This window comes from Ammospiza nelsoni, chromosome 3 (assembly GCF_027579445.1).
Source record: "Ammospiza nelsoni isolate bAmmNel1 chromosome 3, bAmmNel1.pri, whole genome shotgun sequence".
NCBI classification, from domain to species: domain Eukaryota; kingdom Metazoa; phylum Chordata; class Aves; order Passeriformes; family Passerellidae; genus Ammospiza; species Ammospiza nelsoni.
The window spans coordinates 28,720,946-28,747,911 of NC_080635.1; the positions used below are offsets into that span (position 1 = coordinate 28,720,946).

Genomic DNA, 26,966 nt, shown 5'->3' on the forward strand with positions numbered 1-26,966 from the left:
CTTTCTCACCTGATGTTGGGACAGGACTGGATGGAGTATGACCAGGACACGACAGTTCACTGCCCCAATTCTGAAATGAGAAGTTACAAAATGGTTTCATCTTGTAGCTAAAAGATAATGTGGAATTCATATATGGTTTAGTTGTACAGTGTAGGGCGAAACCAAGTTAAAACACAGATCCTAGTTTGGTGCCCGTGTAGCTCAACAGTCTTTTACACCTCTTCGTGGAACACTATCCAAACAATCATTACTTCTGGTGACATTTTCTAGCCAAAGCATAAAACTCTTCCAAAAGCAAAACATTGCATCTTATATTTCCTATATTTCCCTCTCCACTGCATACAAATTTTGTCCATGACCTGCAAGGTGGGGTCTCCAGGTTTGAAATCTTGCTCTATCTCAAAACATATCAGATGTAAAAGCAAATAAAGATCAACAATAAAATCCCCTACAAAGTTATCATGTTATACTAATGTATTATATTATTAATGCATTATTATATTAGCTGGTAAAAAGTTTGAACATAAGTCCTAAGAAGAGGAGTTGAGGGAACTGGGGTTGTTTGGCCTGGAAAAAAGGAGGCTCAGGGGAGACCTTATCACTCTCCCACTGTGTGAAAGGAGGCGGGACAATGCAGGAGTCTGTCTCTTCTCCCAGGTAACCAGTGAAGGAACAAGGGCAAATGGACTCAAGTTGCACCAGGAAAGGTTCAGGTTGGATATTAGAAAAAATTTCTTCATGAAAGAGTGGTCAAGCATTGGAAGAACCTTATCTATTCTATTATTACATTATTGTTCCCCATGTACTTTGCCAGGAACCTATTCTTTCCCTAGAAACTTTCAAAAATTGCTTGCTTTTACTGAATATAAAATTTGAAAAAACTTCAAAGCTTTAAAAGTTCCAGTAAAGAAAACTGTTAGGCTCTAAATAATTGTACCTTACCATATGTTTTTAGGTGACATAATAGTTATTATGTCACCTAAACTCCACCAATTGAAGATATTGAATCAAACACACATTGCAGAACACCTTAGTTCACCAGCAGAGAGAGCTGATGAATGTCTCTCCTTGCTTTTTGGTAACAAGCAACCATATTAGCCAAGAAGGCAGCAAGGGAAAAACTAGAATTGCTCCAGTGGCCAGCCCTTGCAGGAGCAATGACAGCTGTGTACACAGATCAAAAGGCCTGCCCTGCTAGAAGCAGATCAGGATTGGGATGTCCTGAGGTCCCTGAGGTCCCCTCCAACCTCAATTATTCTGTGACTGCACAATTCTACCAGAGTAAAACTACATAGACCAGTGGTCTTCAGAAAGCATGGCTGCTGTTAAAAAACATCATGACAAATTCATCTGTTCCTGTTATAAAGATGCTGGAATATGCTCCACTGTCAACCACTAAAGTCTGGTTGCAGAGGCTAGAAAGGACAGATAGGCTTATTTTTAGATCAGAAAGTGTTGCTTTACTCTCTCTCTACTTCTTTCCTTTATCACTTCAAAAGCTGCTGCTGTTAAGATTCAGTGGAATTACCTATTAAAGCATAACTCTAGCTTTACCGATAAAAATCCCATATCAGTCCTGCAATCCATGACTTGCTAAGACAATACCTGCTGTTCTTTGTGACCATCATGGCACACAAAGACTTTGGTAATTGGGTTAGTCATGAGCTCCCCAAGTATGTCAAACTAACCCAGTCCATTGTGACTGCCAAGCAAATAACTGCTCCATTTCTTCGAGTCCTACACACAATATCTGTTTCTGCAGTTCATTGAACATGCCTCATGACAGTTGCTCAATCATGGTGGAAATGAAGCCCCTTTGAAAATGGGACTCCTACCACCTTTGTATAGGGTCACACATCCAATATGTAAAGGTGACTGCCCTCTACAGGTTAAGCTTACTTGAATGTAACAAAGAACAGTGCCTCCAGAGGAGAACATCTAAACATTCCTTAGATTATTTGGGGGTCAGGATTCTAAAACAGCTTCTCCATACTGTGAGAAACTTGCTATCTGAATTAATTATGCATTCCAGCTTACTTACTTTGGTTTCAGTTTTGATATAATTGCACCATTAATATAATTAATTTTGTTTGGTTTTTAGGAAAACATTTGTTTACACAATAAAAAGTGCAATGCAAGACAGAATTCTCTTTCCAAAAAATGGTAATAGTTTATATAATCTATAAATTCAGGATTATGTGTTAAGAGATGAGATGCAACTTTACACAGTTTGCCTAAAATGCAGCAAAATGTGCAACAATTACCTCTATTGGCTCTCTAGTGGGCTCCACAGGTGTGTAGTTGCTATTCCTGTACGTTCCCAGGAAGGGACTGTTCTGGAGAAAGAGGAAACAACACAAGAGAAATAAGAGAAATTGGGCAATAAGCATATGGCACAAACTATAGCAAGTGATATCAAGGTATCATATAACCAAGAAAGTAATTGCCTAAAATATAAAATTGGAATCTGCATTTTGAAACCATGCTTCTTCCTTAAAATTAATAAACTTTGTGTTTAGTACCTTAGCACAAAAATTACATGTACTAGATGCCAATTGCAGTTTAATATTTTCCTCTCCTAACATTCCAGATTAGACTTTATTACAAGTTTAGTCCATTCCATTCAGAAGGTGCTGATGTAGAATCTAGACAAACCTGGGCAGATCTTCTGTGTCAGCAGCAGGGAGATGAAAGATTGCTTACTGAAAAGCTCATTCTTCCCTCCAATGGAGGCTGTAGAGATTTCATTGTTATTTTTGTCCTCTACTAATGCAGCATGCATTCAGGAAGACATGCACATCATACAGGCTAAAAAAATTCACCTGGAGGCTCACTTACCTCAATCAAGAGAAACTCCAGCATTTGCATAAAGAAGTCTTTAAAAGCACTAAAATTAGAAGGCAGGTTTTTATGGTACTTAAGTTTGCCTCAAAACAAATAATTTTCCATGGCTACTGGCACTTTTATCAATGACCTTTTCATTGCATTTAGATTTACTAAAGGCTTGCCATTTCTGCAAAACAAAATGGCCATATATCTTTTCAAGGGATATAAAACTTTTCTTTGCCTACTTCTGAAAAGCAACGTCTTTGAATAAGAGTAAAGGAAGGGAAAGAAGTACAAAATCCACATTATTTGGCAGTGAAGTTGTTGCTGAGTTCATTTAAGCTGCTTGGAAAGAATGCTGGGTAAATGAAATAGGATCATTTTGAGCAAATCAGAGGACTTCTGAAATATGCTAGTTAATAACTCAGAAGATTTTCCTTGTCTGACAGGATGGACACAATATGGACAAAAGCCTCCTGCATAACTTGAATGTCTGCCTCCAGACCTAAGAGAAATCAGAACTCAGCTCCCTGATCTGTTCAATTCTTTGGCCTTCTTGTTGAAACTGCTGAAGAAAGGGAGCCAGTGACTGCTGCTTGCAGCAGTCATTTCCACGTGCTGGTACCTAGCAACTGTCCTGCAAGTTCAGCAGCTTGTTGTGTAACTGCAGGAGCAGCTTCCAAAGAGTCTGAAGTATTCCTCTTATGGATCAGGCCAGGAAAGCCAACTTGACACTAATCCAAGACATGACAGATTCTGAGTTTTCAAAGCTGCTGTGGTGCCCAAACCTCATTGATTCTGATGGGAAAATTAATGCAGCATGTTCTGTTGTTTGCTGCTTGAGCTGCCTCTGTACTTCACAAACAACAAAAGACAACATCTGCTGTAGCTGCAAACACACCAATCAGCACATTGTCAATCAGTATTCACTGCACAGCAAAGTGGCCATGGGACACCAGTGCAGGTATATGAGAACACCTGCTCTCTCAGAGGTAAACGGAACAAAGCTTGAAGTAAGCTTATTCCAGATAGACCAAATCCCTGCTCTCTGCAGCAAGCACAAGCAATACAGCCTCCTGACAGCCAACTTCCAAAATGTGGGTATGTTTACCTGAGCTGGACAGCCAAGGACGATGTCAGCTGAGAAATCAAATGAGTCAGCTTTCTGGCCCACAGGCTGTAACTGGAAACAAAGACAAAAGAATCTATTTTTTAACCCTGTCAGCTCATCTTAAATTTGTAAAACAATTCTAATTAAAAAACTCCAACATAAATATACCTTTCAAATCTATATAAAGGTGCCTGTATTTACAGACCTAGATTTACAGCCAAGGTTGAAATGCATCTACTTCTCAGAAAGAACATGGCAACCACAAAACAAAAGAGCAGTTCTAGAAAGAAGCTTAAAATGGGAAGTGGAAAGCTACAGTGGTTCAGTTTAAACTCCTGGAGGATTTTGGCAGGCACATGAAGTACCTTGGAATTTTGCCAGACAGCAAGGTCAATAACTTTCTTCTCTTGCACAAAAGACATTAAGAGTCCCTCCATTTTTTATAGCTAAGCTGCATGATGGCATCTCCAACAAAAGGTTGTTTATGTGTAGAAGATAATACCAAATCTAATTAGAGGTACTGCTTGATGATTGCAAGCAATCATGTCAGCTGTTAAAATATTAATCCAAAGTATATGGAAGTTACTATTCAGGATCCAAGATACTGCTGCTGACTGCTGGGTACTCCTGCACTGCATTGCTAAGTAAAATGAGTTTGCTTAAGCAATCTTTAGTGACTCATCTTTATTGAGCTTAACTCATTTCCAAAAGTAGTAAAACTGAACTGAATTAAAGCCACTTTAATTCCTAATGAGACATTAACAACACAGGGATTTAAAACAAACGTCTCAGTAATCAGTTTAAATTGACAGATGCAGTTACAATTCTTTATTTGGTGGTTTCCCATAGCAGCCCATAGAAACATCATCCTTATTAAGAGCCATTCTGCCTTGCATAAAAACAGATGAAGAGGACTTGAAGTCACAAAATGACTGTGATCATGCTCTTGGAGCACCCCTCTCCTCACCACACACTTTAAGAAACAAGAGGTTCTAGGCAGAGAGCAGTGCCAAAGCCAGAGGGTATTTAACTAGTTAAGGAGAGACAAACCCAAGGTCCAGAGTTATTCAGGCCTTAATTGCAATGCTTATTTCAGAGATATTTTAATGGCAGTCAGGTCTAGGTGAAGATCTCACTGTATGCAGAACCTGTCAGCTTACCACAGCATTCCACAGAGCCCTGGCAAGCTGAGAATGGCCTTTCTGGCTCGGATGGAAGCAGTCAGGAGAAAAGTAGGAGACATCTGGTTTCTCTTTCTACAAATAAAAGCATAAAGGACATATGAGTGTAGAAAATCCCCACACTTCCAATTTGGAGTTGCTGAGGCCAAATCAGAACTAGCAAAGAGAGATTCATGCTACTTGCTCTCCCTGCTCTATTGCAGAAAGGCTTTCATTATCTGGCAACACAAACTGTACTTCAGCACACCCATGAACTACCAGAAACACTTAGCTAGAGATGATTAACCACCTCCATGGGCAGATCCATCCAGAAGCAGTAAAACCACAATTTTCAATTATGGGTACAGTTCCTCTTCAAGTTCTGCAATGAGTTCCTCTCCCTTGTTGTCATTAGAACTGGAACTGCATGCAACATTATGCTCTACAGCACCTCCTGCAAAGCTGTGAGTTTTGAAAGGATCAAGAAGCAAGTAAGTGTTTGGTGGAAAGCACACCAGAGTAGTCTCCTTTCTAAAAAAAACCTGTACTTTAATACAGGGTTAATACAGGTACTGGAGGATCTGGAGGAAATGGAGTTTGGAAATTTGTCTGTCACATGAAAACTGAGATTAGGGTCATGCATGACTGAAACAAGTACTTTTGGTCAGAGCAGTTCTTCCTCAAAACTTGACAGGTTTTTTTCAGTGTGTTTGGACTTGCTTTTTAGAGGACTGCTACCAAAATTTGCATCATATATTTTGCCATATTTAGAGACAGAGTTTTCAGTTCAGGAACATCTGAATGTTGTGTGAGATAAGAAATTGAAAGAACATCCTGAACTTCTTAAAATCTGAACTAATGCTTGTGAGACTACAAAAAATGTTCAGAAATATTTTGCTTAATAATCGCTGCTCAGTATTTTGCTCCAACTCCTCTCAGCTCCAGGTACATATGAAAACGTTTCACCTCTAGTGAAAGTTTGAGTCTTTTCCTAGATTTACAGTTACTGGAACTTGCCATTCAAGGAACTGAGATATACATCAACATATGAACTACATAAAACTTCTATGAGATCATAGGTAAGGTTCCCTTTCTGTTAGACACAGAAAAAATTAGTTATGTGGCACAAAGGGGAGCTGATGCCATAGTCCTCACCGAGCAATGTGGCTATGTTGCTTTAAGAAGTGCAACTTAATAACTTGGTCTTTTGTTAATCATGTTTTATTTTCAGGAAGAAAAATATTTTTGTTATTTTTGTACTTCAAAGAACATACTCAAACACAACTCTTAAATCAAGTTTTGACTCATTTTCCAAAACAGCTATTGATATTGACAGAACAATACATAAAACTAAGAACTGCTTACTATATGAAGAAATCTGTTGTACTACACCAAAACCCAGCAATTTCTCATAAGAAAAGCAGAACAAAATGAAACTATTTTGAATACAGTCTCTGTAGGTAAGATACCCATCCTTAGTCCTTTAAATGCAGAAATCACCTTTAGATCGTACCTGATCAAGAGGAACCTTCAGATTTTGAAGGAAAGGCTGGATGACAACTGTGAAATTTTCATGAGTATCATATCTGCCAGACTCTATCAGTCTCTGAATGCCAAGCTGCAAGAAACAAAAACCCACCAGCAATACTTCAACTACAGCTCTGCATCAAAAACCACCAGCAATACTTCAACATCTCTGCATCATAACTATTTTCTTTGTTTGCATTTTCTGAGAGCACTGGAATCAAAAGGAAGTTTTACTCATGAACTTAAATAGCCACAGCCATTGACAAAAGAAGGCTGAGATGCTGCAAAGGGGCTGAGAAGGTTGGAACACAATGCTGAAACTGTTTGTCAGGGACAGGGTTTTGGTGACTAAACTCCCACCAATTAACCTCTACTAGGAAACATCATTTTTCTGAAGACCTCTGCTGCTAGTTTTGGTCACATGATAGGTTTTGATAGCATCAAATGAGCTCTTGCTGAGTTCATAGTTTGGGTAAAAAACAGATATGATATATTGCTAGGTAATCAAGAGCTCACCTCTACTGGAAATAAAGTAACTGCACCACTTTTAATAGTCATACCTGGTAAGCTTTGATGGCGTCTCTCACCATTGTGAAATTTTCTGAGTTTTCTTCTCCTGTGAGAACACAGCTACACAGATAACTGTGGGGGAGGTCAGAGGAGAAAACAGGAACAAAGAGAGTCAACCATCTGATAATGCAGAGACCACCCTTTGTCATGCAATGCCCTCATGACATGGATGTAATAAGGGAATCTGTACAATCGCGTTTCTGTGAAAACATCTTATTGTCCTTGCTATTGTAATTTCAAGCCTTAATCTTATTTTCTACTGCACGTGAATGATACTACTTTAAGTAATTTTGGTTTCACACCCAGATATATCAAAGTAGTGCACACTGTGTAGTTTGTTTCATTAATTTCACCCTGGCATCCAACGGCCCTGCAGACTGGCAAAGGTGCACACCAGAGCCCCTGGGGAACTAGAAAATAGTATTTTGAAATGTACTGCCTGTTTTACTTCTGAGCTGACACCTTTCCAATCAACAATTCCTTTTGCATTCCCAAGACAGAGAATTTGTCTCTGTCTAAAAGGTCAGCAAAGAATGCAAATTACCCATTGCGCTAAAGCCTCTGAAACAGGGGAAACCTGTCTACTCCTCAAAAACATCACAAAAAAAGGCTTGCAAATCTAAATGTTTGTGCACTTCAACCCCATCTTGAAGAACCCTGTCTCATTAACTTTAACCCTAACCTCTGAGGTGTACATTATGTCCAGTTCTAGACATGGAAAACAGGTCAAAGCCAAGAGAAGGAAATGCCATCAGGCAGGGTGATATCAGCACTGCATGGGAAGGAAGTCCACAGGACTGTGCTGCTACCTTTAAACAACAGTTCAAATTATGAGAGAAGCACAAAATTAGAACACAAACAGGACAAAAAGAAGTCAAGCCTTACTCTGCCAAGTAAGTGGGGCACTGAACTGAAGGGTCCACAAATAACTGTCTCAGAACGGTGATGTCCTCCACATCAACCAGATTCACTAGAGCTTTTGGAACCTGAAAGATAAGGTTTGGTTTAGAAGAAAATGACGGGTTACACAGCCCAGAGTGCATTTATTTTACCCCAAAGTCCAGTTATTTGACACCACTTCCCTTTCTTCACCACTGGAAGGATAAAAAATTTAAAAGATTGAAAAAGCAATAAACTCCCCCAAATCAGCTTTTGATTTTTTTTTCCCCACACCATAGCTCAATTTTACTATCTGTCATTTCAGACTGCATCTCACTACTGCAGATAGACAAGACAAAAGAAATTTTTTTTTGTACAAGTCAACAGCATATGTTTTGTACCAGAATGCAAAAAAAAAAAAAAAACAAAAAACAAAAAACAAAACAAAAACAAAACAAAAAAAAAACACAAAAAAACCCAAAAAAATCAAACAAACAGAAGAGCTAGCATCAGTCAGTCATGTCTCAGTGTGAGCTAGAATGCTGGGATAATTTCACAGTACTTGCCTCCTTGTGCAGAATATCAAGAGTTTCTTGAATCCTTTTGGTGTAATTCCCAGCTGAGTAGTGATCCTGATAGAAACAGAAGAGATTACTGTCAAATGGAGACACAAGGAATTTAGGTTGGGAGGCTGGAGAATCACATTAATTCACTTCCTTTTCTGCCCTACCACACTGTGGTCAGTAGAATGTTCTTGCTTCTTTCTACAGACTGGGGACTCTAACATAGCAATTAATCCAAAACATAGGGAGGCTCGGTGAAATTTTGGATTTAAAGTAAATCTTGTTGAGTAGCAGCATATTTAACCCAAATCCACTGGGCCCTTCATGTAAAAATGCAGGAAGGAACCCAATCTGAATGCATGCTGAACAGCATAAACCAAGCAGCCACAAGCATGCTCACAGCCAGCTGATAAGCTCTCATAAAATTACGTGAAATCATTGCTAGTCGAGGTCATAGCTATAAATAAGGCTATAAAACTTGGCAGCAGCAGCAGCAGCAAAGAAGCCTAGCAAGGCTCCTGCAGAAGAAGCACATTTCTCAAGCACAAAGGGTTGCAGGAGAATTGAAAATGCTCATAAGAAGTGAGCATATTAAGGGCAAGAGAGTGAAAGGTGGCCTCTCCCTGCCGCCTGCCCACTCAGCTCCCATGACCTCCTTATGGCAGCCCTAAAGGCTTCTCCACAATCCAGAGAAGCATAACATTCAAATAAGACTGCAGCAACTCCCCTCACATATACACCTCAGCAGTCCTAGCACCTCCCCACACTGTGAGTTATGGTGTGATGACAATTGCAGGGTGGCACCCCTTTGAACTACCACTGCCATTCTTGGATGCCTAAAGAGGCCAAGCTAGAGCAGAGCAGTTACCACATCAGAGGAGTGAGGCATTTCTTTCCTTCCCTTTTTTGCTTACGGTCACAAAACAGTAGCCAAAGCAGTGGTTCTCATCCTGGAGTAAGCCAGAGAAAACAAAACCATCCTACTCTGCTGCTGGTAACTTTTTATATCAGGGTATTGCCAGCAACAACCCCTGTCAAAACACACAGCAGCCCACGTATAACTCATGTTATCTCTGTGAAGGCTTTATGATTTCCCTTGAGGTGTTTCTGCAGTGACAGCACAGCTGGAGATAACCAGTGTCACTACTCACAGGGTCTTTGCAATAGATGCACAGGTCGTTGGCTCCAATGTGCACTGTTATGAGCTTCCAGTCAGCATTGAAGTCAATTCTCTGTGCAATAAAGAAGAAAATAACGAGTCTGAATTTCTTTACCTTTGTGAGATGCACATGGTGTCATTGCAGGAGGTGCATCTGCTGTGTGAAGCAACGCCTATTCATGCTGTAAATTTGAAGGGGTCCCAGACTACTTACCTGATCAGTTTTCATAAGACTCACAAGACTTCTTGCTTGGGCTGGCAAGTGCCTGGAAAGAAGGAGAACTAGTGAGTGAAAGTAACACCCGCATTGAGAGATCAACATGGCCATGCTTCAGACATCTTAAATCAAGTTGACAGATATCAGAAAGGCTGAGTGAGGACACAGTACAATACTCATGTTGCTGTGATCAGATTACAGGTTCACATCTTGGAAATAAAATCAACATCAAATCAAACTTGATTATATTATATTATTGACGAATACAGATTTCACTCAAGTTCAGCAATTAATCTGGAACTGTAAGTTTAGCTCCCATAACAGTGCTTAGCACCTAAAACAGCTGAAAAGCCAAATATGGCAACAGTTGTAAGCTGAGGGCCTCTGTAGAGCCAGGCTGCTATTAACCTATTCCTTGTAGACTAAAACACAGGAATCCCCAGTCCCAAGCCTTAGCTGACCTCTTGAGCAACATATCCCTGAAAAATGTAGGTTTCAGAGCTCACTGTGCACACCCTCCTCATTTTTGGAGCTTGCACCTACAGCACATAACTGTACACTATGTGTACACAACTTTTCCAGGGTAATTAAAAATCCAAGAAACCTTCAAGGTTACTCAGACAAATTAAGATGACAACCTTGCTGTTTTCCAAAAGCCATGTGAGTACTCTCTTTCTCTTTTTTCTCTACACACATATATATATATATATACACACAGACAGATAGGATAGATAGATAGGATGGATTAGATAGATAGATAGATAGATAGATAGATAGATAGATAGACAGACAGATATCTAAAGTGCAATAAGTTTTGTGCTACCTAGGTTGAGTGCTTCAGCTTTATTTGCCCTGACAGACTGGTCTTCAAATATGCAAAAAAAAAAAAAAAAAAAAAAAAAAAAAAAAAAACCAACAAACCCCAAAAAAATCAAACAAACAGAAGAGCTAGCATCAGTCAGTCATGTCTCAGTGTGAGCTAGAATGAGAAGAGAATGGGGTCAGAATGGGGTCAGAAAGCAGTGACCTTCCAGGCAGGTCTGTGGTTCAGAATGAGCTGCATCTCCCTCCAGGCTCTTGTTAGAGACACTGGCTGTCTGTCATTTTTGGGAGCATATCATCTGACATTAATAAGCATGACACTTGCTTTGTATGGCAACCAGAGTTTAGGTCCCCTTTGCAAGGCTTTGTTTACTGTAGGAAAAAGAGAGGTCTCTCACCACCCCTGTCCAGCTGAATATTGATCTAACACTGGCATGGGAGCAGCTGCTGAGGAATGAGCCCTGTCATACATCTGCTTGTGCACTGCGTGCATGTAGTAGTTCTTATCACCATTACCCTTGTCCAATGTCATAACCTACTTATTTATATCTATCACAACCCACAAGTGGTCACAGTTTCCTTCTGCTCTTACTGTGGAAACCCCTTAGCTAGACATCATCTGCAATATTGACACAGAGGAAAACTCCACTTATTGATCTGATGGTCCACAACATATTTGATTTCTCATACAGCCAGTGAGGTGCTGATGCATCCTGAGCCAATGCAGTCAGCAAGATCCAATAACATCTTGAATGAAGTAGTGCCAGCAATGATCCATTCTTGAACTGCAGTTTCAACCAAATTTAGATCTTGACCAATGGAAACAGTTTGCTAATGGGAAATACAGATATTCACAATTCCTGTCACCTGTTTTCTCCTCTTACTCTTAAATTCTTAACCTCCTTTTTTGTTTCCACATGAAATTAGAGACCTCAGCCAGGCTCTGCTTCAGCAACATTACTCAGATCTATCCTTAACTCTATCATGTTGGCAATTAATGCAGATAGGTTTAGGAACATTTTGCTGTATGAGATCTACATTACTACATTTTCATCTAGTTCAATAAAGAGCTCTTCAAAGCAGCCATGAATTTAAGTTTAAGAAACCCTTACACCTGGTTTCTATAAGCTGGTAAGGCTGCAAAAAAATCTGATTTCAGAAATGTCCCAGCACCTCTGGAACGCACTTTCCAGATAACCATAAAGCAAGGCAGACCAGGTAACAATTCTTAAATACCAGCATTAGCTAGTGGACGTTTTTTGCCCTGTGAATCACTGAAAAATGGATGGTTTTGGCTGATGAAGAATAAATGTTGAATTGCATCATCATTCCAGGTCAAATATCTAAAGCAGGAGAAACGTTTCCTTATGTTGCAATACATTTCAGTTCTTGACTAGGAAGAATTCATCTTCTCAGCTACATCAAGAACCAAAACATTATAGGACATAGCCCCAAAAGAAGTGTTTGAGAGCTCAAGAATAGTATTTTACAGGACTTTACTTTTGCACAACTTTCTGCAGAGAGGTATGAGACAGAGAAACAACAGAAGACAAGCAGAAATCTGGCATGATTGTTGTCTGTGTCTCCTTGCTGAACATTTACAAAACATGGTTACAAAACAAAGACAGCTCAATTTCATCATGCTTATCCAGCCCAGTCACTTGCAGGGGAAGAGAGAAGACTAATTGGTATCGATGAAATAGGCAATTTTCATTAGACTAGCATCCATCAACTCATTTCAGACAGCTAACAAATAGCTGTTTAATAGCAATGCCTCAGCTGCTGATACAAGCTGCCCTAAGTCATAATGGTGACTTAAGTGGTTGTGTATCCTGCTTCAAGTCCTCCCACTAAACCTTTTTGGGATTTAGCTGATAAAGAATATGAGACAGGCACCTCTCTCATACTTTCATGCAACAAGCAAAAACTGGAGGTAATGTGGATACATGCTGCATGGAGTATGTTAATAAATTCTCACTGATGGCTGAAGCACATTTCACTGACATACACAGTTACATTCGTTCATCACCAGATAAAAAATGCCTTCTTTCAGTTCTGTGGGGGCTGTAGGATATAGCAGGGGACCTAGCAACCTATTTCTGCTAGGAAATCCAAGTATTTACTGAGATTACCAGAATGAATCAGAAGTTACACAGGGCCTACAGGAGCGCAATAAAATAACCTGATAAATCCTAATAATCTTTGCTTAGATACAGCAAACACAAACACCTCTCTTGGCTTCTGAAGTTCACTTCCAAGACTCCTTTGGGAAGCAAGATGACTTTTTCTTTAAACAAACAAATTAAGGTCTGTGTAATAGCAACTCACAATGTCAAATCCAGGCATGGTCTGCCAGATTCTGTGCCCAAAGTATGACTGAATTCAAGCAGCCATCTGCTTTGTTAATTAAACAGCACTGACTTTGAATAAGTATCCAGGGATTTCTAGGATAAGCAATATAGCAAAGCTCAACTCATGCAGCTTCCCAGGTGTGACTAAAAGCAAAGAGCCAAATTCAGGTGACTGCAATGCATTACAATCCCTATTACATTGGCAGAACTGGCTCCAACTGCACCAGGTCTGCAATGCACCAAAACCCATGGATGACCATTAGTAATCCTCTTTTCTTAAGATTCTAGACTGGTTTTTTCCCCATCTCTCTCCTGTCCTTTCCTGCTTGCTTATCCAGAAATCTGAGGCCAGAATTACATAAGACTTCATCTGTTTTACTCCCAGTTTCTCTTATCAATTCATTACATGCTTAATTTATAAAATCATTCACTTTCTCAGAGATTTACTGACTGATAAATAGAAAAATGAATAGATGTTGAACAGGAAGAGTAGAAACCTCCCAACTGTTTCTGCCAGTTTCTTGTTTCTGGATTTCATAAGGAGGACAGTTAGTTTCATTTGAAAGCTCAGCTATGAAATAAACCCATACGTTTAACATGTTTTGAGCCAATTTCCACTCTAACTCAACTGGTTCTGCTTGCTCTTCAGAGCAAGTTGTGACAGCACATGAGACAGTTGAAAGGCAATTAGATGAAGCATCCATCACCTACAAATGTAAAACAAAAAGCTACATACTCAGCCAGTGCTCCAGGAACTGCCTGGTTAAGGAATGCATTGGAATCATTCTCATTCCCGATACCAGTTGAGTAGCCCGTGATCATAACATTGAACTCTCGAAAGATGTCTGAAAAACAGAGGTGGCTATGAAGGCAAAAAGATTCCAGCTGTTCCCTGCCTGCAGGGACTAGAAAAACACACCAGCACTGACACAGTTTTGCTCTCTGACAGGACAGCTGCTGCCGGTCAACTTTGATGGATTCACCAAGCGGTGGGGAGAGGGGTCACCACTGCAGTGACTCAGACAGCAGCGTGCTTGCAGTGCCCTGCACTGGCACCAGCAGATAAGATGAGCAGAATTAGGGAGTACAGTGTACAGTTCTCTCTCATTTTGTAGTGGTTAAAGCCTAAAACAAAATTATCAGTCACATGATGTTGACTTTGTGAAGTGAGTGTGAAGGGTCCTTCCGCCCAGCTGGAGCTGGTTTTCAGCTGAAGCATCTGGGTCTGCTTCACTGCTGTGCAAAATCTCATACTACTGACAAATGTAAAGAACAAAGCTTCAGGTGCATGGCTCTGATGAAGTTACACCACGTTCTCCATAGTAGTTTCCAAAAGGAAGTTGGCAGAGTAACTTACAGCTGAGAGTGAACATGGCCACATTGTAAATTATAAAATCTACTTCAATCTCAAAGACCGAGTTTAACCACATTTTAGTGAGGGCTTTTATCAAATGTAATGGGACTCAATTAATCAATTAATTGCTTATTCCAATTATATTCCTGTTACATTCTGCTTAAAATAATGGTCAACACACAAAAGAACAGTTTACTGGCCCTCTTCGAATGGAAGTTTATTACTACAGCTGATCCAAACTGAAAGTCATGTGGCTCTACATTAGCAATAGCCTGAGCTATGTAAAGTTGCAAGTTTCAGTGAAGAGAAATTTAAAATTATTCCCTTCAGGTTACATGTATGAGTAGGCAGCTTTATTTACCAAAGAGGCCTACCCTATGCAAATATTTATTTTGGAAAATTGTGATACAATATTTATTAAAAGCAAATGTAAAGTACATCATGACCAAGGACATAGCAAGGTTATTTAAAAATTCAAATAATACTCACCAAAGAATTGAAAAGGGAGAGGGAAAAGAAAGTAAGGGAATTTCTATCTGTTCTCATCTTCACTGATGAAGGCAACCTTTTATTTTTTAATTGTAGCATACTGTTTCTTGTAAAGGTTCTTGTTAATTACATTAAGCAGCTTTGAGATACTTATAAGCTCTCTATAAATCTATCAGAAATTAGTCCCCTGCATCTCGTCAATCTTGCCATTTATATCTAGCAAAGCATTTACTTACTAGGTAGAGTAGTCACATTCTCCAACGATTCATCTCCTCCGATACTAAAATGAGAAAGAAAAATCCCAGTCACTCACCTCTTATCTGGACACAAGCAACAAACAAAGTGAAAACCTGCCACACATCATGGGGAAAAGCAAAGGGTTATTAATTTGGTAACTATCATTCTATCAGAATCCATGGAGACAGCAGAAGTGGAAGTGCTATTGGGGAGAACAGGTAAGGTTTCAGTGGTGAAGATACTTGTCAGAAAGATTTACTGCTCTTGCAGATGTACAGGGGTACAGTCAATCTTTTATCAAGTGGCAGAAAAATGTCTGACATAGCTTCATACTCAAATGTTTAATTCATACTTAAGTACTGCAGACTAGAAGGTCACCTTTGAGGCCTACCCCAGCCTCATGAAGCCCCTCTAAGGCAACACCAAACACAGACAACCCTTGAGTGACAAGAGAACTTCAGCAGTAGCTCCTCACTCCTCCTGCTTTCTGCACAGGGATATATTTCTCCAGGTTCTGTGCTGACAGGACATACTGAGGCCATGCTCCAGCTTACACAGAACTGCTTCAGTCAATATCAACAGAACTACACCACAACAGCAAAACAATTTAGTCTTTTATGACTGTGTGCTGCTATATGTGGCAAAAGCTCTCTGGCCAAACAAACTATTTTCCATGACACTACAAAAGTTCAGAAATAGAAAACTTTGAGAAGAAGTCCTAAAACCAACCAGTTCTGACTTGTTTTGTAGATTTCCAACCTGACATCCCAACATATAAATACAAACTGTTGCAGGCAGCCAAAAATGAAAGCATGAGAGAGATCAAAAAGATTGCTTAAATTGTTGAAAACATTTTCTGTAAAGCTCCCCTTATGACAAAATCTTGATACACCTTCAAGAAGTGCTACCCTGAGAAGTAACCTTTTTTTCAGCTTTCTGACAGCTGAAAGACCCAAAACACATCTCTTCATCACCTTGGCTGAGGACTTACCTCCAAGACAGTCCCCGGTATTGAGTGACCACATCCTGGAGGGTATCTGAGGCAATTCCTGAACCAGCCTGGACATAGTTTTTCATTAACCAGATGAAATTAAAGCACAATTACTAATGCAATAGTAACTAGTAGTACAAGTACATAAACAAATACAATTTACTAATTTAAATAGAATTACATAGTTTTTTAATTTACTTTTTAATTGAGTGGATGTCTTCCAAAGCTTTAAAACGTGCCTGACTTTTTCCAAACCTTTATCCTGAAGGATACAACAATACCTTTCAAAATTATTTAAAAGAATCACATTGTATACATGACACAAAATGTATGATGGAGCTGTGGAACAAAGACATGGGTCTACATGAGCCAAATAACTCTTTTACAGTTGCATTAGTCAACAGTGATGAAAACATCTCAATCAAACACACAAAATGGCTAATGATATGAAACACTACATGAACTCAGCAGAGAAAAGAAGCATGTATCAGAACGGAGCACCATAATTCATACATACCAGTTTGAAAACCATTGTGCTAAATTGAAAGATTTACAGCAGAACAGGAGCAAGGAGGAAGCACTCTCTACACTTACCCCAAAGAAAGAGGCAAGCTAGCAACTACACCCCTCATAAAATAGAATTCATCAGCAGAGTTCCTGACAGCTGTGATTGTATAATTTCATTCTAAACCTAAGTGCATGTTAGTACTTGAGTACAGTACTAAGCAGCCTATTTGCTGCTACCTTAGATTAAACCACAACACTACATTTCCTTCTATGTATAAACTTCCTTGAAATAAATGGAGATTGGTGCTCAGAATAACTATGTACAAGCCAAGTGCAGCTCTAAGACAGCAATACACCACTGCATGTTCTACGAAAGCAGATTCTATTCCCAGCTCCTACAGTCTATACTTAGAAGAAGAAACACTGCAGGGCCCTAGATATTACAATGCAGCAACCATGACCATATACAGAATGTATTTCTTTTATTAATACTGCAGGTTTACATCAAAATGCTTCTATTTATTTCAGTAGCCTCCTGTGTGTAGGAGTTGTAGCACCATGTCTGCCAGAGAGTTGTAAAGGGCTCACGGTTTGTACACACAATGTGTTTGTTGTTAAGGCTCAGATTCAGAGAAACCTATGCTCCCATTACATCCTTCTGTCTAGTGTTTCCTTTGACTAGTTGTAGGATTTCAATCTTTGACCAATATGAAAGTCATAACTGTAATATAGGATGTCTGGATTTTGAAACACATTCCTTCTTGACCACCAAAAATAATCATCAGCAGCAAGAATTGTATCATGATCAAGAAGCCAGTTAAGAGTTAAAACAGGCACAATAAAATGACTGAATATCTTTTGAAGGGCATTTAGTCAGAGGGCTCTCACACCATACTTCCTTATTTCACTAATGCTAAAATTATTAAAATGCTATTATCCAAAACCATTTAGCCGCATTCTGTTCCTGAAAGAACTGAGGCTGAAAAACAGGCTCATCAGTTGATTCTTATGCAGAAAAAAACTTTGAAAAGCACAGTAACCTAAGCCTTGCGCTATATCCCATTAATTTCAACAATATCTGATCTCTTCTGCCTCCAAGCCAGCAGAATACCTAGGCACCTCTTTAAAGTTGCCTGTGTTTTTGCTCAAGTTCAAAAGCATGTGAATAGATGTGTGGAGGAAATGGAGCATTGGAAGACTGACACCTACTTTCTTAATCTGGCTGCTAGATCTATTATAATCCATGAATCAACAGATCTTTGGTTCTGGGTACCACAGCTATTTCCCCTCCACCTGAGCAGGCACATGTTTATAGTTTTACCAGGAGAACAGTAAAAACACTTTCTTCTCACCGTCAAAGAATCCCCAAGGGCTGCTACAACTTTCACATCAGCTGGCTTTAGGGAGTGCACTGCAAAGGAAACAGGTACAGTAGAACCTGGTTAGGAAATAGGTATTTTTTTTTCTCTATTGTGTATGTGAAATATTCCATTGTCATTGTGATGCTCTGTCACATTGTTTTTGCAATACCCAAGTGATAAGTTAGAAGTTCTTTCCAGCTCATCTCCTGTGATTGTAGCACCAACAAATGCATATTATTCAGTACTTCAATGGTTAACATTGCTACCAAAAAGACAGGAGAGCAAGGAGCAAATAACAATAGGTGGCAAACAATATCCAGCACCAAAGTGAAGGTAAAACAATGCAGAATTACACAAAGCAGGAGCAGCACACTAAAGACTTCAAAAGACTAAGGAAAAGACAATATGAAGTTATTTGAAAAATCGAATATTGCTAAATTCCAGACTAACATGAATGAAGCTGTGTTTCCAGTTTCTTTCCATGACATTTAGGTGGAATAGCTTATAAGCTATGTCAGCACTCAAATCTGGATTTCATCATAAGTTATGTTGAAGTCCTCCACTGTCAGTTAGTTCAGTGAAGCTACTTATTCAGGATGCTACCTTGCAGGACAGTGTGGCATTGTATCTGTTAAGCATCTGCTGAAAAACATGACATCCTCTCTGGGCAATGTTTTTCACAGTCCAGCAACCATTTCAACCAAAAATTAACATCCATCTTGAAGGACAGCTGAAGGTAATTCAATCTCTTAACATAAAGCAGGCAAGACTACCTGAAGTTGCAGGAGGGGAGGATGGAGACCTGTCCTCACACGGCAGATGGCTTCCATAATTCTAAAGAGAAAAAAGAAAGGTGAAGAGCACTTGGCTAGCAAATACAGTCAGCAGAAACTAGGATCTTCCCAGCAGAGGCCAGGTGGATAAACCAGAGCCTCTTCAGCCTCTAATTAACTAGACAGGTCTTGGTTGCTCAACTCAATAGTCATGTTCAGTATTGCTCAGAAGAGTGCAGCACCCTGTACTGATAGCAGTGCTGTTTGAGCACGTGTTCTTACAGGTGTTTTCTGATGCATTTTGTCTAACTCAGGGAGTACTTCACTGCTCTGTGCCATGCACTCAGCACCCCAAGCCCCTCTGGCCAAAGACTGATTTCCCCTGTGCTGCAGAACATAACTCATTTGGTTACCATACAGGAACATATGGGATGGTGATGCTGACACTTACTGCAGTTTGGTTAGGGTATGTGTAATTACTGTTCTTGTATGTCCTCAGGAATGGCTCAGCCTACAAAACAAGGCAATCTGAATCAATGCAAAGCAACAGAGGAACACATGGAGATTTCCATTCCCCAAACTTTGGCTCTCAGATGTCTGTAGATGATTAGCAGCTTGATAAAAATAAAACAGAGGGATTCAAAATAAATAAATTAATAAGTGAATAAATAAATAAATGAAAGGCCTTTTAAAAATCTGTATAGCAACAGTGTAAATCTGGGTTATATTTTTAAAACAGAAGTTAGAGAATACTCTCAGGACCCCATTGTGTGTGTCTCACAAGAAGCTTGTGGCCCCCCCACAAGGTATTCCCAGTTAATCCTGCAGAGCTATCCTGACTGGTACCAACACTGCTCTGTTTCCCTCCACTGAAGCTCTGCCATTCAGTGTGGATACTTGATGATCTCAGGTAGGCCAAACACCCTTCCCTTGTGTTCTGGCCAGCTGTGATGTGTGACTCTGAGGAAGCTGACTCCTGTTTGCCCTCCATCCTCTCCTGGGTGAGCTCTCATGTTGCTCTTGGTGGCACTGGCACAAAGTGTGGGAGGAGGAGCAGATCACCCTCACAGAGCCAGAGCTCCAGGCACTGGGTAAAGGCTCCCACAGACCCCCAGCCACTCCCAGCACCTCCACAAAAACACAGACAGCCTTGTAACTTACCTCAGATGGACATTTGAGGACAAGCTCATCATCTATCTTCTGACTCTCTGTCTTCTGCCCTACAGGCTCCAGCTGGGGGGAAAAGGGGATGCACAGAGGAAAAGCAGATGAGTACCAGAGAGAAATGGGTGATGCTGTGCTGCCAGTTATTGGAAACCACCTCTGCAGCACAGCAGGACAACTGCAGGGCACAGCAAGACAACTGCAGGGCACAGCACCACTGCTGGCAGCTGCCCATGCACTGTTTCCTTGTGTGCTGAAGAGGCTACTTCCCACACACCTGGAATGTGGCCTGCTGGTCATTGTGCCTGACAGGTGTCATCTTCCCAGGAGACACAGCCTGAACATACCCAGCTTTAACACACCCCGAGATTTACTGGTTTGATATGACTGGGCTAACAGTTCAGGTGGTCTTTCTTTATATGATCACTCTTTTCCTTTGTAAACACAATTCAGAAGAGATATGGCTACCTAGTAGATCTGTGGGGCATTTTTGCTGCCAAGGGCAGGATGAAGTGAACAAGGAGAGAGCAACACAACCTCTAAAAAATCTTACCATGTTGTTCCACAAAGCACGTGCAGCCTGGGAATGAGTCTTTTGGCTGAAGTGGAAACAATCTGGGGCAAAATATGATTCATCTGGCCACCCCTCCTAGAAAACAAGATCGGTGCTGTTACAGAGGCAGCAAATACGCAACAAGATATGTGTTTTGTCTTCTCTCCTCCAGTGAGATAACAAGGCCTCTGAGGCAAACAGAATTAAACCAGGCCAGGGAAAGTTAGTAACTCAGAACTAAGAAGCCTTTTAAAACTCTTTAATACACTATTCCCAAAGTAATAAGGAATACACTGTGACTCTGAGTACAGAATATCTGGGCAGAGATATCAATTTCTTTATTTCCCCTGACATTTATACATTACAGTGCTTTGAAACATATGGGTTTTCTTACCAAAGGTCATTTACCAAAGTACTGTAAAGGACTTGATGTATAGGGAATGTAGAGCAAGTGCTTCCTGATGAAGATTTTGACCTAAAATATCTACTTCATGGCTGTCCAATTGCAGTGCCCCAAATCAAGGTCTGTACTCCTGTTGCCCAGTATCTCATATTCCATAAACATTTCTTGCAATTTTGGATGGTAACTGAATATAATAATTAATTACTATGTCAGGAAACTGCTAGCTACATTTACAACTAAAACAATTTTGACAAGTCAGTGGCATTGCACCAGGATTTGATGTAGGTGTGGTTTTCTTGTTAGTTTTACCTGTGTTTTTGGCATTTCAATATTAGTCAGAAATGGCTGCATAACCACAGTGAAATCATCCTTTGTGTCATACCTTCCACTCTCCACTAACCGGCGGGTGCCCTCCTAAAGAGTAAAAGAAAAGTTGTCATGGTTCCTTCTTCTGTGTTCAGCTCATCAAGATGAACACCTCACCCAGGGGCTGCCCCTCCCTCCTTCCCAGCTTGTGCCAGGCAGCCAATGCAGACCCTTTTTGAAACACCCATCCCGGGCTTCTTTACAGAGAGGCAGCCTGGGGATGCCTGCCTGACTGACAAGGACTGGCAGCCTGCTCAGGGATTAGGTTTTCTGTCAAAAAGATGTCCTTCCAGAACTACCAAAGTGTTTTTGGTTTGGCTGACACACTGTGCCTGAAAACTTGTTCCTGAGTTAACATGTTTTTTGACTTAACCTGATTTTCAATAACATAACTGATCAAAAAACTCCTGTCTCCCTGACATATTCTACTTTCTATGGCTCTGTAACAATTATTCTTCTCATCTGTTTTGTTGGTTTAATGAAAAAGAATTTTAAAGATCCTGATCCTACTTTTTATAATCACAACTACAAATACATCATTAAAATAAGTGGAAACTGTCTCCCACTTTCAAATTAGCCCACCTGTGGTCCCTTGATCAACAGAAGGATGATATTAAACTTCTAACAAATGCAATGTGCCTTACCTGATACATTCTGTTAAAGTAGATCAACTTCTTTAGCTCATTGGAATTGTTTTTAGGGTTTATGACACAAGGGCACAGCATCCTGTGGGATAAGAGCATTGCACTGAGATTTGCTCTTCCTTTTCCCCCCTTGCTTCCAAGCTGATAAGCAGCAGGATTAAAAGCTCTGAGAGGGATTTCTTTGAAAGGCCATTGAATGAGAGCATTACCTCTCACCACTGAGTTTCTTCATAGCCCCAATTCTTGAGCAGAAACACATTTATTAGGGATGAATTAATGAACAGAAAGCGAGGAAAAGCTTCCATGCTAGCAAAAGCCACACTGTGTGCCCATGGCAAGGCTTCAGCACCAGGAATGATCTCTGTGAGGAGGGGCCAGGGCTGCCTGTTCTGGACACAGCTCCAGCAAATCAACCACAGGGTATGGCTGAGCCCCTCAGCCAGACTGGTGGAGTCTGTGAAAATCTACCTAAGAATGGGCAGAAAACACCAGAGAGAGAGAGAGAGGAGAGAACAACAGCAGGAACAAGCAAGAGGTGCTCCATGGCAGAACAGGCATCCTGGAAGCACAGCCAGGATGCCCATGTGTGTAGGACTCATGTGGGAGTACAGGATAAGAGTGAGCAGGAAGGAGGGCAGAGAGAGACCAGATCCAGAGCCCAAGCCATGCCTGACTGAAGGGGCTGAGTGTACCCTGCAGCAGTAACAAGGGTGGGGGGAGAGATGCTTGGAGAAAGGTTGAACCTGAGAAGGAGGGAGGACAGGTGCTTTAACTGTTCAACTTCTTTGTTCATTCATTTTTCCAATACCAGAATCAATAATTAAATGTTTATGCTCATGGACAACAAATACAATTAAGTTCCCCAAATCAGGTCTGTTTTGCCTGCAACAATACTTGGCAGGTGGCTTCCTGGTCTTTATTTTGATCCATGAATTTTCCTGCTCATAGTCCTTGTTTTCTCCCCATTGCTGGGGTGGGGTGAATGAGCAGCTGTGGGAGTGCTTGGCTGGCACCTGGGCCAACCCACCCCAAAAAACTGTTCACAAGAACACTTGTGCAACATGCTTTGCTTCAGCAGAACTGTGCAAGCATCCTTCAAGATGGAAGATTTGTTGCCACAGATTCATTCTAATCAGCTGAGAGTCAGAGGTTATAGTGTGTACCACAGCAAGGCTGGTAGAACACCAAAACAATCACCAGGACTGATGCAGAATTCTCCATGCTTAGAGAGCCATTCTAACCTGAGACATTTTAAGATTCTGTGAACTCATGTTGGCCACCTTTATCCCTCCCCTGAGGTTTTGATCTTTCTAGCACATGGATATTTTTGGGATGTTCCATCTTCCTGGGCATGCCTCATCACTACTTCAGAAATCCAAATTAGAAGAAGGACTCTTTTCAAATATCCTGACAGTGTGACCACAGTAAAGCATCCCTGAGAGAGCTCTTAGAGAAATACCTCCTATAGAGATGCAGTTGATATATGTAAAATATGCACAGATCTCTACTGTGTCCCAACTTGTCTTAATGGAGACCAGCTAACAAAAGCTTTTACTTCCACAATGCATCAATATGAGAACAATACAAATCTAAAAAGTGTTTTCAGAAGTTCCACAAACACATGTTAGGCAACATTAGTAGACACATATTCTCTTTAGGTTGTTTGCTACTCTCAGAATAAAAAGAAAAGACTTTCAAGATCAAAATCCTCCTTAGGGTGGTTCTTCTACTCAGTAGAATGGCATTTGTTGTCCCACATGGGCTCTGCTTATCACCCTGTAAACTTGGCTTGCTGCCAGACAGGCAAATGTGAAATTTAGCATGGCACCTGAAATAATGTGGAAAGATCACAGCTATTGTGAGACAATCTAATCTTAAAGGCTTTGCTAACTATCCTTGTCCTATGATTAGGGCCTTGAGATACCTGTGGTACCTGTGTACTCTATCCAGTAACCTTTGTAAAAATAAATAAATAAAAATTTCAAAAGAACTACAACTGGGAGTACCAGCACCCTGAGTTTCAAACCCAATTTTCCACTGATAGCCACAAGGAAGGCACAGCAAGAGGGTTGCATCTCTTCTCTCCTGCAAAACCAGTGGCTGCCTATATCCACAGGACAAAGTTATTCTCCTCATCTGTCCAGAAAAGCAGAGACTTGCTTTTCTGAAAACAAGCAAGTCTTTCCAGAAGCAACTCCAGGGGACAATGCTGTATCCCATCTGAGTCACCAGAAGTCCACTCAGGGTGCAGGCCTGACACCTCAGTAGTGGACTAACACTGATCTGGAAAGGATTGTTGAGCCACAAAGCAATAGGTGGCGCAATGAAGCATCCAAAACATCTGCTTAAGACACTAATTAGAGATAAAACTAATCATCAGCAATGAGATTACAGAGACTGAAAACTGCAGAAGGGACAGGGAGAGTTTTAAGTGCAGAAAAGTAAACCTGTAAACACAACCAGAAAACCTTGTATCTTAGTGTCTTCTCTATGGTCACCAAAGAGTGCCCAGCTGAGCTTTCTCTTCTCTGGCTTGAGCTCACTTGCATGGTAAGTGTGGAGCCAAAAGTGGCACCTTCATAAGAAACAATAACAGCAGGGCTCAGATACAGAGACAGCTTCTTCTAAGTGCTGTGCTGAAACCAAAATGTAGGGACAAGCACAGGGAAAGATGTTTGGTAGTCTGAAATATGAGATCCTTTTCCCTTTAAGAAAAAACTGCAACAAAGATGTTGCAGCCCTCTGTGAGCAGCAATGAGAGCTGTAACATAAATGATCTGCAGACCTCATGATCAGCTTTGGGCAGCTATTGTTCTTCGATTGATGCAGCTCCCGGAGCTTTGGAATGTAAAGCATCGTCACCAGGTTCACATATGCCCGTGGAACCTGCAAAGAGGACAAACAAATCCTTAGCAAACTCCTGCAGCACAACAGAGTGTTGGTTTTGTCCCTACACAGCCACAGCAGGCCTTGGTAGCAGCCTGCTGATTCAAGCCTTGTGTATTATTTATGACAGAGGTATTCAAAGTACTTTCTCAATAATTAATTCCCAACACAAGCAATACTAAATTACAGCCCCTGCATGCACTGCCTAGTTCTGTTCTAAAGGTTGAGAGCTGGTCACTTGAAAATGATGGCTTCAAAAAGGTCCAAACAAATTGTTATAGGTCTCAGCAACACCCAGACACCTGCTAACTCTTCAAGTACTCTCATCATTCTTCATGAGGAATATCAGAATCTCTCTCTTAATGACCACAAAAATATACTTATTTGCAGTTTAAAGACAAGCAAAGCATTTTCCAATCAGTTAATAATGTTTGCTCCACATTGTTATAATGTTTTTTGATATTATTTGTCCACAGCACATCAGCTAGATCTGTGAACATCCTTATTCCTTTGGTAAAAAGCTTCACCAGTTCTTTTTGCCTTTCACAAAGATTTTCCTGTAAGCAAACACTTCTGGATACAGCAGTACTCTGCAGATGAATGCAAGGAAATAAATTCTTAATCAATTATGAATGACTGCTTAGAAACAGAACAGAAAATCCCTGCTCCAACATACTAGAAAAGTTTGTTTTACCTCTTTGTGAAGTAAGTCCAAAGCTATTTGTATATTGTAGGTGTAATTTTCAGGAGAATAGCGTACCTGTTAAAGCAAGAGGGTTGTATTTTATTATTAGTTTACTCAGGCAGGGACAAGAATGACTAGCTGGAGTCTCTCACAGTAGTGTTTATGTTTCTAACTCTTGAGTCAAAAGTAACAGAGTCATAGGCAAAATGATCCTGTCTCTGCTTTTCTTCCTTCCCATCATAGCTATCTCACTAGCAAGAAAAGAACTAGCAGCCACTGGATATCAATGAGGATGAAAATTCACAGGGTTTTATCAAACATCACAACATCCTCAATTCCTAGGCTTGCTTGGGCTGGTCTTAAAAGCTCAGCTAACAACTCATTAACAGGGGCCATATATATGGGAGAGAATAGTTGGTGTAAAAGCAAGTTAATTTTTGCTGTATGGAATATTAGAACATGTCTCCCATATGCTCCTTGCCTGCCACAAATAATGACTGGCAAAACTTATGTGTTTAGCTGGGAATGAAATCACTTCATATACTTGTCTTTCAGTGCTAAAATTTCCTTGATCCATTTTAATGGTGTAAACACTCTAACTTCATTGTCTTAAGTAATCCAACACTTATTTTTTCACTTGTGGGACTACAACAGTCACATAAACTTTCTTATGAGAAATGCCTTATTTTTAGCCTTTTTTCTGTCTCATTTGATTTCACGCAGAAGTTGATTGAGAGCCCCACTTGCCTACTCTATAGAAGCAGACAGCTCAGATCCCTTATTCATTTCCTAAGTCACAGCTCAGCAAGAGTTCTGTGGTTGGCACTATTTGTACTTGTGCCACACAAAGATTGTTGTGATCCTTGGATGCACACACGCTCTCCTTGCCACCCACCCATCATGTGAACAAGCACTTTGTGTTTGGGTTGACAGCAGAAGGTAGGAATGCTTAATTTCCTCCTTCCTTGTTTTATAACCATCTTACTGTGCTGCTTTGCTGTTCTTCCTCATCCAAAATTAATCATGAAGGATGACAAGTATGTGCTCAACTGCCTGTGAGTAGGTAATCCTCACCACTAAGTGAGGAGTCTGCCACAGCTTTTCACCTCCCCTACAATCACACATACCAAAGGCTAGATGTATGCATGTTTTTTAAATATATATATATATACTACATTATATATCATAGAATTAGCATGAGCTGGCATTTCCCATAGCACTGAAAATATTGAGAGTACCAAGTAAGACTAAGGAGTGTGACAAGGCAAAGAGGAGTAAAAAACACTTGGCATTTTATCTACAGGAGGTAAAGTCACTATGCAACAAAAAGTTATCCTAGCTAGCAGCAAAACAAGGTCTCAACAATTA

The 26,966-nt window shown here is 40.4% G+C and overlaps 1 protein-coding gene across 1 annotated transcript in view; it reads right to left on the reverse strand.

Annotated features, from left to right (window-relative positions):
* The window catches only part of PLB1 (phospholipase B1), a 77,412-nt gene that overhangs the window by 19,637 nt on the left and 30,809 nt on the right, over positions 1-26,966 (reverse strand). Inside the window, exons 25-46 of the mRNA XM_059468422.1 lie at positions 25,608-25,673; positions 24,813-24,913; positions 22,028-22,109; positions 21,327-21,431; positions 20,615-20,710; positions 20,059-20,130; positions 19,349-19,408; positions 18,898-18,958; positions 18,116-18,174; positions 16,257-16,324; positions 15,265-15,308; positions 13,922-14,030; positions 10,010-10,061; positions 9,788-9,868; positions 8,640-8,705; positions 8,080-8,180; positions 7,185-7,266; positions 6,611-6,715; positions 5,098-5,193; positions 3,938-4,009; positions 2,265-2,336; positions 10-70 (exon numbers count right to left, since the gene is read on the reverse strand). Coding sequence (XP_059324405.1) covers positions 10-70; positions 2,265-2,336; positions 3,938-4,009; positions 5,098-5,193; positions 6,611-6,715; positions 7,185-7,266; positions 8,080-8,180; positions 8,640-8,705; positions 9,788-9,868; positions 10,010-10,061; positions 13,922-14,030; positions 15,265-15,308; positions 16,257-16,324; positions 18,116-18,174; positions 18,898-18,958; positions 19,349-19,408; positions 20,059-20,130; positions 20,615-20,710; positions 21,327-21,431; positions 22,028-22,109; positions 24,813-24,913; positions 25,608-25,673 — 1,711 coding nt within the window. The remainder of the gene's footprint in view (positions 1-9; positions 71-2,264; positions 2,337-3,937; positions 4,010-5,097; positions 5,194-6,610; positions 6,716-7,184; positions 7,267-8,079; positions 8,181-8,639; positions 8,706-9,787; positions 9,869-10,009; positions 10,062-13,921; positions 14,031-15,264; positions 15,309-16,256; positions 16,325-18,115; positions 18,175-18,897; positions 18,959-19,348; positions 19,409-20,058; positions 20,131-20,614; positions 20,711-21,326; positions 21,432-22,027; positions 22,110-24,812; positions 24,914-25,607; positions 25,674-26,966) is intronic.